The 15719-nt window shown below is 36.9% G+C and overlaps 1 protein-coding gene across 3 annotated transcripts in view; it reads right to left on the bottom strand.

The window, feature by feature from the left end:
• Window positions 1–2419: 2419 nt before the first annotated feature.
• ATP6V1A (ATPase H+ transporting V1 subunit A) overlaps window positions 2420–15719 on the bottom strand; it is a 53013-nt gene continuing 39713 nt past the window's right edge. For all 3 annotated transcript variants that reach the window (XM_001362844.4, XM_056793486.1, XM_007493702.3), the window contains exons 8-15: window positions 14485–14593; window positions 12361–12483; window positions 12152–12266; window positions 9298–9361; window positions 8486–8689; window positions 7281–7375; window positions 6141–6312; window positions 2420–5062 (exon numbers count right to left, since the gene is read on the bottom strand). In XM_001362844.4, coding sequence (XP_001362881.1) covers window positions 4970–5062; window positions 6141–6312; window positions 7281–7375; window positions 8486–8689; window positions 9298–9361; window positions 12152–12266; window positions 12361–12483; window positions 14485–14593 — 975 coding nt within the window. In that variant the 3' untranslated portion in view covers window positions 2420–4969. The remainder of the gene's footprint in view (window positions 5063–6140; window positions 6313–7280; window positions 7376–8485; window positions 8690–9297; window positions 9362–12151; window positions 12267–12360; window positions 12484–14484; window positions 14594–15719) is intronic.

Here is a 15719-nt window from a genome sequence, read left to right as displayed (position 1 = left end):
TGGCAGTTTCTTGCTTAACTCTAACCTTTTTCAGAAGGAATGATTTTAATTGACACCAGGGCTTTCTTAGCTAGTATAAGGAAAGCTAGTTTCCCAAAAATTTCTTTAATATTACTTTTCTTAAAATCTAAATTTATACTTTTTCAACATACATTTTATTTTCTGTCCCATCTCTCCTTCCCCAAGAAAAACAAAATCTTTGCAACAGAAATGTACGATTGAGCAAAAACATTTCCATTAACTATGTCTGAAAACATGTCTAATGGACTTTGACCATATCATCTTTTAAGACCCCCCCCCCAAATTCCTTCTCTTAGAATCAATACTAAATATCAATTCCAAGGCAGAAGAGTGATATTAGGCAATGGGAGTTAAGTGACTTGCCCATCTAGGCAATGTCTGTAGCTAGATTTGAACCCAGGACCTCCCATCTCTAAGCCTGGCTCTCAATCCACAGATCCATCTAACTCCCTAGCTCCATTCACATTTGAACCCGGATCCTCTGCTTCTGGGCCTGGCACCCTATCCAGTGTGCTATCTAGCTGCCCTGTATCACCCCTCTTTCTGGAGATGGAGATTTAGGATATTTATTCTTCATAAAGTCATCTGTAATCACAGTTGGTCATCATTTTGAATAGTTCTTACGTCTTTCAACAATGATTCCTGCTGTTAGAGAAACTGTTCTCCCAGTTGTGCTCTTTCCCCATAGCAGTTCATCACACACAGTCTTCTCAGGCTTCTTTGAAACTTTTTGTCATTACTTACAGCAATTATAAAGCCACTTTCTAGTTCTTTATGTTGTACATATGGGACCTCTTTCTCCTCCTTTAAGCTCTCAGATATAGGGTAGCAGTGGTCTCCCTGGGACAAATGGCATGCAGAATAATTTTTGGGACATTGTTTAGAATTGCAGGATCAATTCACAGCTTCACCAACATGGGTAGTGTGCCAGTTTTCTCACAGCCCCTCCAAAATTTGTCATTTTTTGGTCAGTATTTTCAATCGGATTGTTTTAATTTCAATTTCTCAGAAAATTGCTTGATTGCATGGGTCAAGGGGAATATGGCTGGGGATGTAGACCTTAAATGAACATCCTAATGCAAACCAACAACATGGAAATAGGTTCTGATCAAGGTCACATGTAACACCCAGTGGAATTGTGCATCGGCTATGGGAGGGTGGGGAAGGGGAGGGAGGAATAGAATATGATTTTTGTAACAAAAAAAAAAAATAGATATGAATTTGAATTTCTCTAATATTTAGTAAGCTGAAGAATGCTCTCCCCCTCCCCAAAAGCTTTTCATGGTGTGAATTTCCTTTGGAAATTGCCTGTTTATATTTATTCATTTATCAAATAGGGAATTTTTATCAAATAGAGAATTTTCTTGTTATCTAAAAAAAAAAAGGAAAGTGAATGGAAGAACCTTTGGGCTTGGAATTAAGAATGTAAATAACTAAAGCACTTTAAGGCTTGCTGAGTGATTTGAAAATTTTTTCCTCATAACTCTGGCAGGCGATATTATCTTCATTTAATAGATGAGGAAACTGGGGCAGATAAGAGAGATTAAGTGACTTTCCCAGAGTCAAAGCTATTAAGCATCTGAAACAGCATTTGAACTACTCTCTGACTCTAGAGGTAGCCTTCTGTCCACAGTGCTACTTGGCTGCCTACATTTACCTAGATATAATTTCTATTTCTAACTCTGAAGCCTCGGACAAAAACAAAACATTTTAGGACATTGTTTTTTTAAACCATATGCCTAGCCCTTACCTTCCAATACTGTTTATTGGCTCCAAGGCAGAAGAATGGTAAGGGCTAGGCAATGGGGGTTAAGTGACTTGCCCAGGGTCACACAGCAGGGAAGTGTCTGAGGTCAAATTTGAACCCAGGACCTCCAGTCTCTAGGATTGACTCTCAATCCACTGAGCCACCTAGCTGCCTCCCATTCTAGGACTTCTGTATGTGTAGAATTTGTAAAATGAGGGTGCTAGAGCAGACCATCTGTAAGATGGCCTGTTAGGCCAAAATGTTGGGTACAGCAAATAGTGGTGGGGGGCTTTCCTTACTAGAAAGCCAGAGATATGTGGGGCAGGGCTGCTCCCCTCCTCCTTTGCACATAGTTTGGATACCCAGTCTCTAAAAGGATTACCATCACTGTGCTCTAGGTGACACTTCTTCAAAACCAAAAGAATAGAATTTTTTTTTGGAGGGGGAGAAGGCAGAGTCATTTTGGGACTCTGGGGATCACTGTTCAAATATTTAACTATAAGTCACAAGCTGTGTTCTCATTTCCCGACAACAAGAGTTCACCTGTAAAGTATTCCCAAAAGTATCAATAGAAATTGGCTACAAATTGTAAATATACTTCGTATAGTAGTATTTTAATAAATCTGGTCATAAAAAGAGGAAAACTCAGGATTACTTTAAATCCACTTTTTATTCTCTCATAGATGAACAATTTTACACAAGTTGTAACATAAAGGTAATGAAATCTCAAGGAGAAAAAAGCGATATTTTTGCCTCTAACTCATTCCTGAGATGGGGAGGAAATTTTTTAACGGGCACAATGTGAGTTTAACACTGGAAAAAACACAAATTAAACTGGTTGAACTGGCTCCATTTGGGCCAGGTATAGCACAATAAATATAGAACTGCATTACTTTTTTTTTTTTAAGATTGTTTTAAGTGTACCACACCCCTATGAAAAGAAAGAAGATAGTCCCCTAATCTGAAATTCTACAACACATGGTACAATAGTGAAGGGGCACCAACAGTGAAGGAGCATGGTTTCTCTACAAACTTCTCACACTCACACATCAACATTCTGAAAAGGAGATGCACACACTGGAAATTCAGATAACAATAAAATCTTGGTTACTCTTCATCAGACCATTTATTACTGGCACAATCTCAGTTTGCCTGTTGGTTTGTGGTAGAATACAGAAGAATTTTTGATATGTGGAAAATCCCTTTGAATTTGTTGGTCTTGGGGCCAATGGGTAGAAGGTCGCATTGGAAGCAAACTGATTAAGTGACACCATGAGGTCTCCAGCTCAACAACAATCCAATGAATCATTTCTCTTATCTGGTAGTTTGCTGAAACGGTTTCAAAAAAGATTCATGGGAAGAACACCTTCTTGAGTGGCAGGCCACCACGAGAACATGTATTGTAATGGATAAACAAAACTGCAAGTATAACTTCAACTGACTGCACTACTCCTCCTTTGTAGGCCGACAAAAGAATACCGTCTGAAAATCAAACAATCTATCATGGTATAAAAAAGGTTTCTTTATCTGGGCTATTACATCTTTCTGAGATAGGTTCTCACTTCCAGAACTCCTCCCCCTTTCCCTCTAACATCAATTAATTTTGAAACATTGGTGCCAGAACTTCTGGCAAGTGATGGGAGAGTTGCTCTGGAGTCTTTTTTCCTTATGTATGAGCACATTTTAAAATGTACACTAAGAGACAGGATGAAATGATCTTTTTCAGATGACTCCTAGTTTCTCAGTGGAGTAGGATGTAAAGGCCACCGTCACCAACACCTTCAGGGATTAGCATCAAACACAAGAATCTACTATCCCAATCAGCCCTACAAAATGAAAGGGAACCTTTGATCATGTTGCTATGGCTACAAACAGACAATCTGGGGAAATCTCTTGTGCCAGTAATGGGAAAAACCAGAGCCAGCAATCTCCAATCACAAGAAGGGAAATGCTCTTGGAATAAGTTGTTTTTTTTTCCCCCCCACAAACTAGTGAACAGGAAGTTTAAGTTTTTTTTTTTTTTTTGATTTTTAACTTTTGAACCCAGGACCTCCCATCTCTAGGCCTGGCTCTCAATCCACTGAGCCACCCAGCTGCCCCCTCCCCGCCCAAAAGAAGCATACAATGTGGCAGACAGGCAATCATTTCAAAGAACATGATTCTTGGGGCTGGAGCACATTTTTATAATCAAACTTTTCCTTAATGGTCCCCAAGTAGTTAGTAAGCCACCATTCTCCCTGCATCTCATTACTTGTACACACTCTACATAACTTGGAAGAGCCTACCTAGGTCTCTAAAATGGTTGTCAAGGAAAGAAAGGGAACAAGAGTGGCATGTTATCCCTATCGATCATTTGAAGCACTTAAAAAAAAATCCACCAGCAGTTCAGCACAATAATCCTCAATATAACATTTTTACCTTTGGAAACACAGTGTGTTTCAAGGTATGATGCTAACATGAAGCTGGCAATCTGGCTCCCCTCACCCTTTTCAGTACTGATTCAAATATTTTGCTGAGTCCCAAGACTGCCATTCAATGCACTTACCCTACTTTAGGCACAACTGGAGAAATAGTATAAATTCTCCACACTTTTTTACAAATATTCCTGATTTTTATTAGTAGAAGCAACCATAATTGGAACAATGTTAATCAATCTCATTCCTAAAAAAAGAAACCACTAATTTCCTGCATAGCAGGCAGCTAGCAAAATGCTAAGCTGCAAACACCCTTACCACAGAGAATGGTGAGTCATTTCACATACTGAGTCCCTGTCAAAGATACAAGGGCAAGGCCTTCCATGCCAAAACAACTACTTTAAAAAGGTACCCGTATTACTCCTGTCTGTAACCCGGGGAAAAGGAAAACTAGGAGAAAGGGGGAAAGTCATTCTCTATTCAAGTAATGTTAGTGTAGTCATTCCCACTTTGTACCAGAGATGGTCACATTCACCATATAGTCAACACTTCAGACAAAGAATCAGGGAGACCCATCAAACACTGAAACCACGGAATGTTCACTTTATGTAAAGACCTACCAAATATGAACAGGAAAACAAGTGATCACACACACAACACACACACACCCACACCCACACAAATGTCCTGGTCTCAATACACAGTGAGGAAGCAAAGGGAAAGAAATGTGGAATTTAAGAGAAAAGAAGACATGAGCTGGCTGAAGGAGAGGAAGGTAATCACAGTTCTAATCTTCCAGACTTCGGAATGCATTCTGCATATCTTCAAAAAGTTGAGCATATTCACTCTTGATTTTGGCCTCACCCTCTTTCACTGGGTCCTGAAATCAAGATACATGAATTTAAACAACTTTGGAAAAGTTGTAAGTAATTTAATAAAACTTTGAATTAAGTCAGTAAGTCATAAAATTATCATCCTTGTTGCTTTTCAGTAGGTTGTGAGAAAGACACAAAAGATGTTGGTTTTGACCAAAGAGACAGAAAAATACCTTATTTTTGTCTTGGTTTCTGACTATATACATGCAATGATTCTTATTCTCAACAATACTGCAAAGTACTGATAATAATGGATGTAGCAAATAGAATGCTAATCTGTATCCATCAAAAAAGTAATAATAAATTTAAAGATAGTATAATTCATCACTGAGGCTGTAAAATAGACTGTCTCCAATACAATCTAGAAACATATGAATTAAAAAAGGATTATTTTAAGTTAAAAAAAAAAAAGGATGCAGTTTCACATACTAAAGTTTAAATTCCCTATCTTAGCACTCAAGGTTCCCCACAATCTGATACCAATCTTCCTTTCTAGATTTATTTCACACTACTTTCCTTTATATACTCTGTGTTCTGACCAAAGAGCATCCTCCTATAGTTCTTCTACTTGCTTATTTATCTGTTTAATGAGTGGACAATAATTCATCCCTTAAACTTCAATTTCAATATCACCTCTCCAAAAAAACACGATCTCTATTCCCTGCTCTTTCCCAAACCCATCCAGGCCGGGGCAGCTCTCCAGCCTCATGTCTCCCTCCCTACCACCCAAGAAATCGGTATTTGCTGATCACCCACTCTGAGTAAGTCACTAAGTAGAACACAAAAATAAAATACAGGATAATACTTGTCCTCTAGGAGGTTACAGTCTAATGGAATAAGTAAGACATACCCACACAGCATTTTACATCTCTCATACATCTACTATACATTATTTTATAACCCTTATTTTCACACATTATTTATAACCCTTATTTTCACAGCAGGCACTTAATAAACAGTTGATACCAGCAAGCCACTATCATTCAAAAATGCAAGTTAATTATAATGCAACAGTCAACAACAAAAAAGAAATTTCTTAGTAAAGAATATTGGGAAAATTCTCCAGAATGCCATATAGTGTACCTTGAATTTCATGGAGGTAAGTCTGTAGAGAATTTCCCCCATATTTTCTCGGATAATAGCCCAAGTGATTTTATTATCACTCTGGGCAGTCGTTTCAATAGCTCTTCGTGCCAAATCATAAAAAGCGATCATGTTAGAGAGTATGCCTACAGTCTTGTAGAATGGGCAGAACCTAGGGTAAATGGAATAAGATGATTAAGAGACCTGACTCCAAAGACGCTGGGCTTAAATTTAGTTTAATATGAAACTTAATTCAAATGGCATCACAACTTTCATCATTTAAGTCTCCAGAATAGTAAACATTGTATATTTTTAAAAATCAAGGTGTTGGGAGATGAGATGAAGGAGGAAAAAGAAGGGCCTTTTGACCAAGGTTTTGTTATGGCAAGAAACTCAGATGAATCAATTTCCTTGTCTTTTCTATTGCATAGTAGCACCACATTTGCAGATATTTATTTTTCACAGCTAGAGTCAGATAGGAGGAGAGAGAATAGCACTTGCAAACATTTAATTACTCTCTGGGGGCTTGTTCTTGTGCTCTGCAGTTTAAGTAACTCAAAAGATAATAAATGAGTGGTAAGGACTCCTGTGAGTTAGCTGGACAAGGCTTAATGAATAACAAAGCAGCAGCCCAGCCCTTTAACAAGATAAATAGGTATAGCTCAGTGGGCTCAGTGGATTGAGAGCCAGGCAATCCCAGGTCTGAATCTGGCCTCAGACACTTCCTAGCTTTGTGACTCTAGCCAAGTCATCTAACCTCAACTGCCTAGTCCTTACTGTTCTGCTGCTTTGAAAACAAAACTTAGTATTGATTCTAAAACAGAAGGTAAGAGTTAAAAAAAAAAAACCCAAACCACTCAACCTGACTCCTATAAAATACATAGGAAAGGAAGGTCACATCTTTGGGTTATCTATGCTGGTGGAGGGAGAACACTACACTAGTTAGCATGAAGTGTTCATATCACCCACCTATGCCAACATTCATGGGTCACATACTTATGTATGGCCCCTCCCCTCCCGCATGCTTTCCTGTTAGACACAGTACCACTGATCACTCATTGACTGAAGAAAAGTATCTCACAGAACTAAATTTACACTAAAAAAACAAAAAAAAACACTAAAGAAATCATCATGGCTTACCTGTCATAAGACGAATATCCATTTTGCTGCAGGAAATCATCTTTGAGAAGTTTTGCTACCTCCAGAGTAATTTTATCCCCTTCTGCTAAAGAAGCCTAAAAAATAGCAGGCCCACAACATTTTAAATTTTCGGACAGACAATAGTAAACAAAGATATCATTTCAGTTGGATTTTTACAATACATGTAGTTAGGAACTCAATAAAGGCATTGAGATTGCATTTAAAAGACCCTCCAGGGCTGCTTTATGTTTCTTGCATCTTGGCATACTTATTTATTAAGTAAATAATATTTGGACCTGAAATTTTTTATCTATCTTAGAAATATCCAAGAGTTCTAAATTATGGCTGTCTGAAAATAACAATAGTCGTCTCCAACTAGATAGAAAAAAAAAAGAATGCTGATTCATTATGAACATGGGTAGTATCAGGAAGAAAACGGTCTTTAGTGAAAGGGAATTCAGTATTTTTTCTTTTTTTGAAGTATTTTCATATATAGCATTATTTCTTTAATTGTAAAAGCTGATCCTTATTAGCCTACAGAAAGTTAATAAATATAGTACTTCTCTTAATTGATTATTCCAAAGAACATTCCTGAAAACTGTTAGTTGCAGCTTCTACGTAGTTATGGCAGTTTACCCACTTGAGTTTTCTTAATCAACTTTGTTCTTCATTCTTTCAATAAAAATTTATCAAGAAAAGTTTTGGTTTATTTTTATTCTGAACTAAAATTAAAAAAAAAAAACAAAAACAAAAAAAACCCCACAAAAAACAAAAAAATTCTAAATAAAACAAGCATTTCCATACACAAAATAGAAGACTTGCAAAGCAAATCCCTCAAATAACCCTATCAGAAAATAGATTTCTCTTTCTCCAACAAAGTTCAATTTCCAGCTTCGTGTCTGCCCTTGCTCTCAAGAAAGGTGATATTTACAGAAAGCCTGAAATCATGACTCAGTTCAGCATGATATTAATTCCTAGACCGTAAAAAATATGGGCTATTCAAATCTGTTTCACATGTTAAGTCATACTACTATCTTAAAGAGTGATGCATTCAATAATTATATACTAAATTAATAAGTGAACTGGCATGTGGAAATTTGTAGCAAGTAAATGATGAATGAGATGATATATATAAAGTCCCACCTTTCTTAATAACAATACTAAACTCTCACCCATTTCCTAAAATGTAGATGTTAATAACGAACCTTCCCCACGAGCTGTACAATTTCTGCCAAATCCTCTTCTTCCTGCAGGATCTCCTTGGCCTTGGTCCTCAGAGGAACAAATTCAGCAAAGTGCTTGTCATAGTACTCATCCAAGGCGCGTGTATACTTGCTATAGCTGATCAGCCAGTTTACTGAAGGGAAGTGCTTACGCTGAGCTAATTTCTTATCTAAGCCCCAGAACACCTGTCCAAAAGAACAAACCATGTTGAAGAGTTCTCTTTTTTAAAAAGACATAAAAACCAATTCATTCATATAACTAGACCCCATCCTACATTAATGGTTGTGTTGTGAACTGTAAATTGTATAGTAAAGCCATATTTCTATAACATCATCACTTGGCTCTCTGAAAACATTCAACATAGTCCAAACAATAATAAAGTCCCATTTGATAAGAGTAGTCAATTCCCCATGATGAATCCTTGTAAACATTTTGTATACATACAGAAAATGCTGACATAAAGGCCTTTAAGCAGCAGATACAAATTTTACAACATATTTTATGTGAAAAGAGTAATGTTCCTTCCTAGCTTTTTTCTGCCATTCATAGTAGACCCAAAGAATAAGGGAAAAAATAGGCCATACATTGGTTCAAATATAGATTCTATTATGCATCTCATATGCCCAAGATTAATTCAGAATATTAGTGCTAGTCAATATAAAGAATGCTTCGGAAATGTAGTTAGAACAAAATTTGTTATTCACTAATGTTCAGACTTTATAACTTAATTTGATTTACATCTTTAAAATTAATAGCTCAAAGAAAATTCCAACTCTAATACCAAAGAACATACCTGAACAATACCAAGAGTGGCAGATGTAACAGGGTCAGAGAAGTCACCACCAGGCGGAGAAACACTAAGGAAAAAAAAAAAACCCAAAGAGAAAAACAAATTATTACAAACACCCAATGAAGATTCACACACACTTTAAGGCAGAAACATGGAAACTACTAGGATTATATCTTAACAAGATCTGTATCAAAATAGGCATAATAGCTTTATTTCTTGAAAATTAGAAACAGTTTCTATGTCCAATGATTAGAGAACAAATTAATCTTTATCACTCAATTGGAAGATTATTGCAGAAGGCACATAGAAACATAAGTTGAATAATAGAATGAAAACAATATAAACTACAATCACAAACAAAATCTGATAAAAGATTAAAAGTCATAGAACAATTAAAATTTCATGGCAATTATTTTGACAAGACTACACATATGGATAGTGTGCATTTCCTTTTGGCAACTGGTAAACTGGTTTTACATGTAACTATTCCTTATCTGACATTTTTTTTAAACCCTTACCTTCCATCTTGGAGTCAATACTGGTTATTGGCTCCAAGGCAGAAGAGTGGTAAGGGCTAGGCAATGGGGGTCAAGTGACTTGCCCAGGGTCGCACAGCTGGGAAGTGTCTGAGGCCAGATTTGAACCTAGGACTTCCCGTCTCTAGGACCGGCTTTCAATCCACTGAGCTAGCCAGCGGCCCGGCCCCCCTTCTCTGACATTTTTACTGACATGAGTGTGTGTGTGTATGTATGAATTTTTTGAAGAGAAAACAATCATTTGAAAAATGAATGATATAATTTGAACAGATATCAATAATCAGATTTTGTGATTTTCCCCCTGAGGGCATCCATGAAAAGAATAAAGATCACCTAATATTTTTTAAGTATAAGGTGATTATTTTATTATTTTTCAAAATGCTTGAGGAGATAAAAGGGAAGTCAATGTCACTTTCCTTACCATAAAGGTGAAGGATTTAAGGCATTAAATAATTAAAGAATGACTTTGCTACATGGCATTTCAGTGGTAAAATTGGGGAAAAAAAGCTATAGGCTTACATTTATTTCCCTTTATAATAATATGGCTTTGTTTTAACAGTTCTCTTAAGTTACTTCTAGGATACCTGATGTAAGTATAAGTGGCAACTAAGTGGCACCAAGCACTGGGCTCAAAGTCATGAAGATATGAGTTCAAATTAGCCTCATATATGTATAAGGTGTGTGACCCTTGGGCAAGTCAATTGACATTTGTTGGCCTCAGTTTTCAAAACTGTAAAATGGGGGCAATAGTACCTTTTTGTCGGGGCTCTTGCTGAAGATGAAATGAGAGATTATAAAGCACTTAGCAAAGTGCCCAGCACTTAAGTAGGGGCTTAATAAAAACTTATTCCCTTCTTACTATCTCCCTGTCCAAATCATTCTGCAATGGTTAGGGAAAAAATTACAGTGTGTTCCAGCATTCTGAAGCACCCAAAGAGAGACTCTGCTCTCCGGTAGGTTTAAAAGACAAAAAGTACATGAACAAACTAATTCTGTAAAATCAATTGTGAAATTAAATGAAACATATATTATAGACATTTAGTGGAAAGGGGAAATGAAGAATTTCTCACAAAAGAGAGATAAACACATGGCATGTTTGTGGAACAGTGAAAAGAACAGCCTGAATGAGTAAAAGGTTGGTATTCTAGGTATAAGCAAAGAAGGCTAACCTGAGAGGTCTAGGTTACAGAAGGCCTACCCAGCCTGGAAGAAGAATATGTTGACATCGTGTAGGTTTTTTTTTAAAACTCCTAACTTCTGTCTTGAAATCAATACTATATATCAATTCAAAGGCAGAAGATCAGTAAGGGCTAGGCAATGAGGATTGAGGGACTTGCCCAGGGTCACATAGGTGGAAAGTATCTGGGGCTAGATTTGAATCTAGGATCTTTCATCTCTTTTCATTCGTCATGTACCTTGTTATCCCCTTCTTCCCCCAAATCCTGGCTCTCAATCCAATGGGCCATCTAGCTGCACCCCCTCTTATGGGTTTCTGAGCAGTAAAAAGTATTGTTTAAAGGAACTAAGTCTAACAAAAAGCTCAGAGGCTCATAAATTCAAACCAGCAAGCTATTTTGTCTTCTCTTTTGATTCCAATTTTGAATTGACATTTAGTAAAATACAGTACCTCTTTCCTGAATATATTAAAACCAAAATGTTGAAAATTTAAGGAAATTTAAGAGAAATCTTCAAATTCAAATTGGAAGGCAGAAACCAAGTAACTTCCGTGATATAAACAAATTTTTTAAATAGATCAGACATACTTTCACACATTGGTTTCCATGACTGTAAATAAAGGCTCTTTAGATACCAAGAGAAAATATTTTATTCCACCATTTTCTACTTTAAATTAAGACATGGGTCAAAAAAGAACGAAATCAACACCGAATAAGATACTATCAATACCCAATGGTAAAGTCTGGTATTTTAAGCAAAATCAAGATCTGACAAATTTAGTACATTTTAATTTCAACAATTAGTAGGCATGGTATGTCCAAATTCAAATAACAGTTCCAAAAATCCCAAGTCAGTAACAAGACATAATGTTCAATGGAATGATTTATGGGGCAGCTGAGTGGCTCAGTGGATTGAGACCCAGGCCTGGAGACAAGACATCCTAGGTTCAAATCTGACCTCAGACACTTCCTAGCTGTATAACCCTGGGCAAGTCGCTTAACCCCAAATTGCCTAGCCCTTACTGTTATTCTGCCTTGGATCTAATACTTAGCATTGATTTTAGGACAGAAAGTAAGGGTTAAAAAACTGGAAATGACTATTTAAAAAAAGCCTTTTCATTTGAGAAACATAGATTGTACACTTACGCTCCTACAATGCTGACACTCCCTTCCCTTTCTGGATTTCCAAGACATTTTACTCGGCCGGCTCTTTCATAGAAAGAAGCCAAACGAGCACCAAGATATGCAGGATAACCACTATCTGCAAAAATCAGAAAGAGGGTCAGTTTTTTAAAAAACAGAAGTATATACACCAAAGTGCTTGCACTGAATAAAAAGGCAACATGGTGACTCACCAGCAGGCATTTCAGCTAAGCGCCCTGAGATTTCTCTAAGGGCTTCAGCCCAACGAGAGGTAGAGTCAGCCATCATACTGACATTATAGCCCATGTCACGGAAATATTCAGACAGAGTAATTCCTGGATTTGGGGGAAGAAGGGGATAACAAGTTACATGACGAATGAAAATGATATCCAAGTTCTTTTATCCAAAAACCACAAAAAATTTAAAGCAATAATCCACATTCTTTCTATTAATTCAATGAAAGCCTGGAATGATTTTTATTTAGGAAGGAAACAAGGATTTATTCAGTATCTATGATGTGTTAAGGACTATTCAGTTAACGAGCATCTCATTTGATCCTCACAATAACTGAGGGAGGTGCTGTTATTATCCTCTTTTACAGCTGAGGAAAGGGAGGCAAAAGACTTGCAAGGTCATATAGCTAGAAAATGCCTGAAGCCAGATCTGAATTCAGGCCTTCCTGTCGCCAGGCCAAAAGCTTTATTCTCTGGACCAGGTAGCTCAGTAGACTGTTTATCAACATTTTTTTTTCTTTTGATAACTGTTAAGTATCTCCCAGCCTTTTCTTCTAGATAATAGTTGCTCTCCTGCATATTTATATGCTCAAATGCTAGGGTGAGATCTAATGGAAAGAGAAATGAGTGAAGGCACAGAAAACAAATGGCTCTGACTCTTAATATCTGCACGACCCCAGACAGACCAACTTTTCTGAGTCTTAGTTTTCCCATCTGTGAAACGGGGATCATAAAAATGTCTATAGAGTATTCACTCACAAATGGTCCTCGGAGAAACTTAGGGCAACACTGCTCTAAAAGCCAGTCAGTAGGTGATGCAGAGTCTGAATCCAATTACCTGCTGGGTGACCTTGGGCAAGTCACTTAACTCAAGTTTCCTCAAATGTAAAACAGGGATAATAATAACATCCACCTTCTGTGATTTTTATGAGGATCAAATGAGATAATATTTGTAAAACACTTAATGCTTGGCACATGGCAGAGGCTATAGAAATTTTCCTTTTCTGCTGGCAGTCTCTCAGGAGAGTTTTACATGAAATGATGCTAATTACAGTATAATTTAAATCTCTGTCTTCAGAGAGCATCTGAGAAACCACTTTTCCCTGGGGAAAGGGCTCAAAGAAAATTTGTAAAATAGTTAAATATTATTTTTTCATTTTATACACGAGGAAACTGAGGTACAGTGCATTGGTCACTATCACAAAGCTAGTGTTAAAGAGTTCCTAACCCTTCCATCTTAGAATCAATAGTGTATTGGTTCCAAGGCTGTAAGGGCTAGGCAATGGGGGTTAAGTGACTTGCCTAGCATCACACAGCTAGGAAGCGTTGTGGCCACATTTGAACCCAGGACCTCCTGTCTCGAGGCCTCAATCTCCATCTACTGAGCCACCCAGCTGCCTCCAGCCATATGTTTTTATTTCTTTCTACCTACAGCACAGTACAAAATTTAAAGAAAGTTAATTTTCCTAGAATTTAAAAATATAATTTAATAGAATTTTTGACTATAATAAATTTCTAAGGTTTTTTTTAAATACAAGGTAACCAAAGCTGATCAAACAAATTTCATTTTTGTTTCACCTCCAAATTAAACATGAAGAACATACACAAAAATTCTGAATTACTTATTTCTCAGGTACTATATTTCAATATTTAAAACTGGAGAGGAATGAAAACATCTACCACAGCTGATAAGGGTTAACACCCCCCCCCCCAATATTAAATTATGTTTGTTAGTCTAGAAAAATCAGAAGTTAATCAATGGTTGAATACCAAATGATTAGCTAACCTGTTATTTATCTCTCTTCTAATTGTTCATCATATTCATATGTATTTTGATAGCTTTTAGAATAGCAAGTAGGTCTTTTGGTTACCAAATGTATTGTCAAAAAAATTCCCATATATGTTTATCTCAGAAATCCTATTTTAAACGATTAACACTTAAAAATGTTCCATAAACTAAAAAATAAACACATATGCTGATAACAGACTTTAGATGTAGAGGGATCTAAGGATGAAAGAAAAATAAAAAAGAGAAGCAAAAGCTTAAGGCTTAGCACTAACTCAATCTTTTGAGAAGAGATAAGAATGTGTTATTGGACTCACCAGTGTAAATAGAAGCTTCTCTAGCAGCCACAGGCATGTTGGAAGTATTGGCCACCAAAGCGGTTCTCTTCATTATAGACTCCACCCTCCCATCAACTTCCATTGTTAACTAAAAAGAAAGAATCTGTTTAGAGATCTCCTAATTTCTAAGACAGGTTGCCCAGTAGATAGAGATGCTGAGTCTGGAGTCGGGTCACTTAATCCTGTCTGCCTCAGTTTCCTCATATGTAAAATGAGCTGAAGAAGGAAATGGCAAAGCACTTCAGTATCTTTGCCAAGCAATGGGGTCACACAACAGTCAGACACAACTGAAAATGACAATGTCTAAATCAGATTCAGTCATCCTATTCATCCACTGAAACAGGTTTTAGTTTCTTAGAAAACTTCACTGGTTTATAAAAGCATAAGCATTCATCCAATTCAGAAGACCAAGGTTTGACTCTCAGAGCTCTCCAATCTGGGTAAAGTCAGTGATAACTTTCTGGATCCATTTCCCTAAAATGAGAGCGTTAGAATAGATAGAGTAATCGCTAATGCTAATGCCCCTTTATAGCTCTGGATCTTGTTCTCTGCTCTGCTGCTAGCTGGCTGACCTTAGGCAGGTCTGTCTCTTTCAGCCTTAGCTTCCTCTTTTGTAAAAGTGCTGTGCTAAATGCTGGGGACACAAATAAGAAAAAGAAACACAGTCTCTGCCCTTATAGTCCCTTTTTACAGTTGAATGGTTTTGAACCAATATACATATTGATTCTAAGAGAGAAGATATAGGTTTAAAAAAGAGACAAAAAACAAAGCAAAACAAACAAAAAAATCCACAATCCCACCTGCAGTCCCATGAATTAACAGACATGTGTAGTAACTATTAAATATTCTTCAGATTATTAATGAGATGGTATCAGTGGCCATTCTGGCAGATACTGAAATCAAAGATACTGAATCAAATCCTTCATAGATCTTGTAGGATATCATTCAGGAGCACAATGTCAGGTATACAGCAGGTATAATCCAATACAAGGTACTTTAGCCCTTGGAAAGTTAAAAGAACCTAAGTCACAGCAGTCTTAACTTTCTACATAGTCTGACACAATGGCCACTGACAATATCTCATTAACAATTTTATAGTTACCAAACACCCCTGTTTAAATGGAAATCAAGAAAACATTTTACCAGCCTCTCCTCTCTGATTGGAGGGTGGTAAAGTAGAAGAGTAAACTCATCCCAAAGCCTATCTTTAGAGA

This window comes from Monodelphis domestica, chromosome 4, assembly GCF_027887165.1.
Source record: "Monodelphis domestica isolate mMonDom1 chromosome 4, mMonDom1.pri, whole genome shotgun sequence".
Classification (NCBI taxonomy): domain Eukaryota; kingdom Metazoa; phylum Chordata; class Mammalia; order Didelphimorphia; family Didelphidae; genus Monodelphis; species Monodelphis domestica.
The sequence above is the reverse complement of the archived record's forward strand: the minus strand, read 5'-3'. Positions and strand labels throughout refer to the sequence as shown.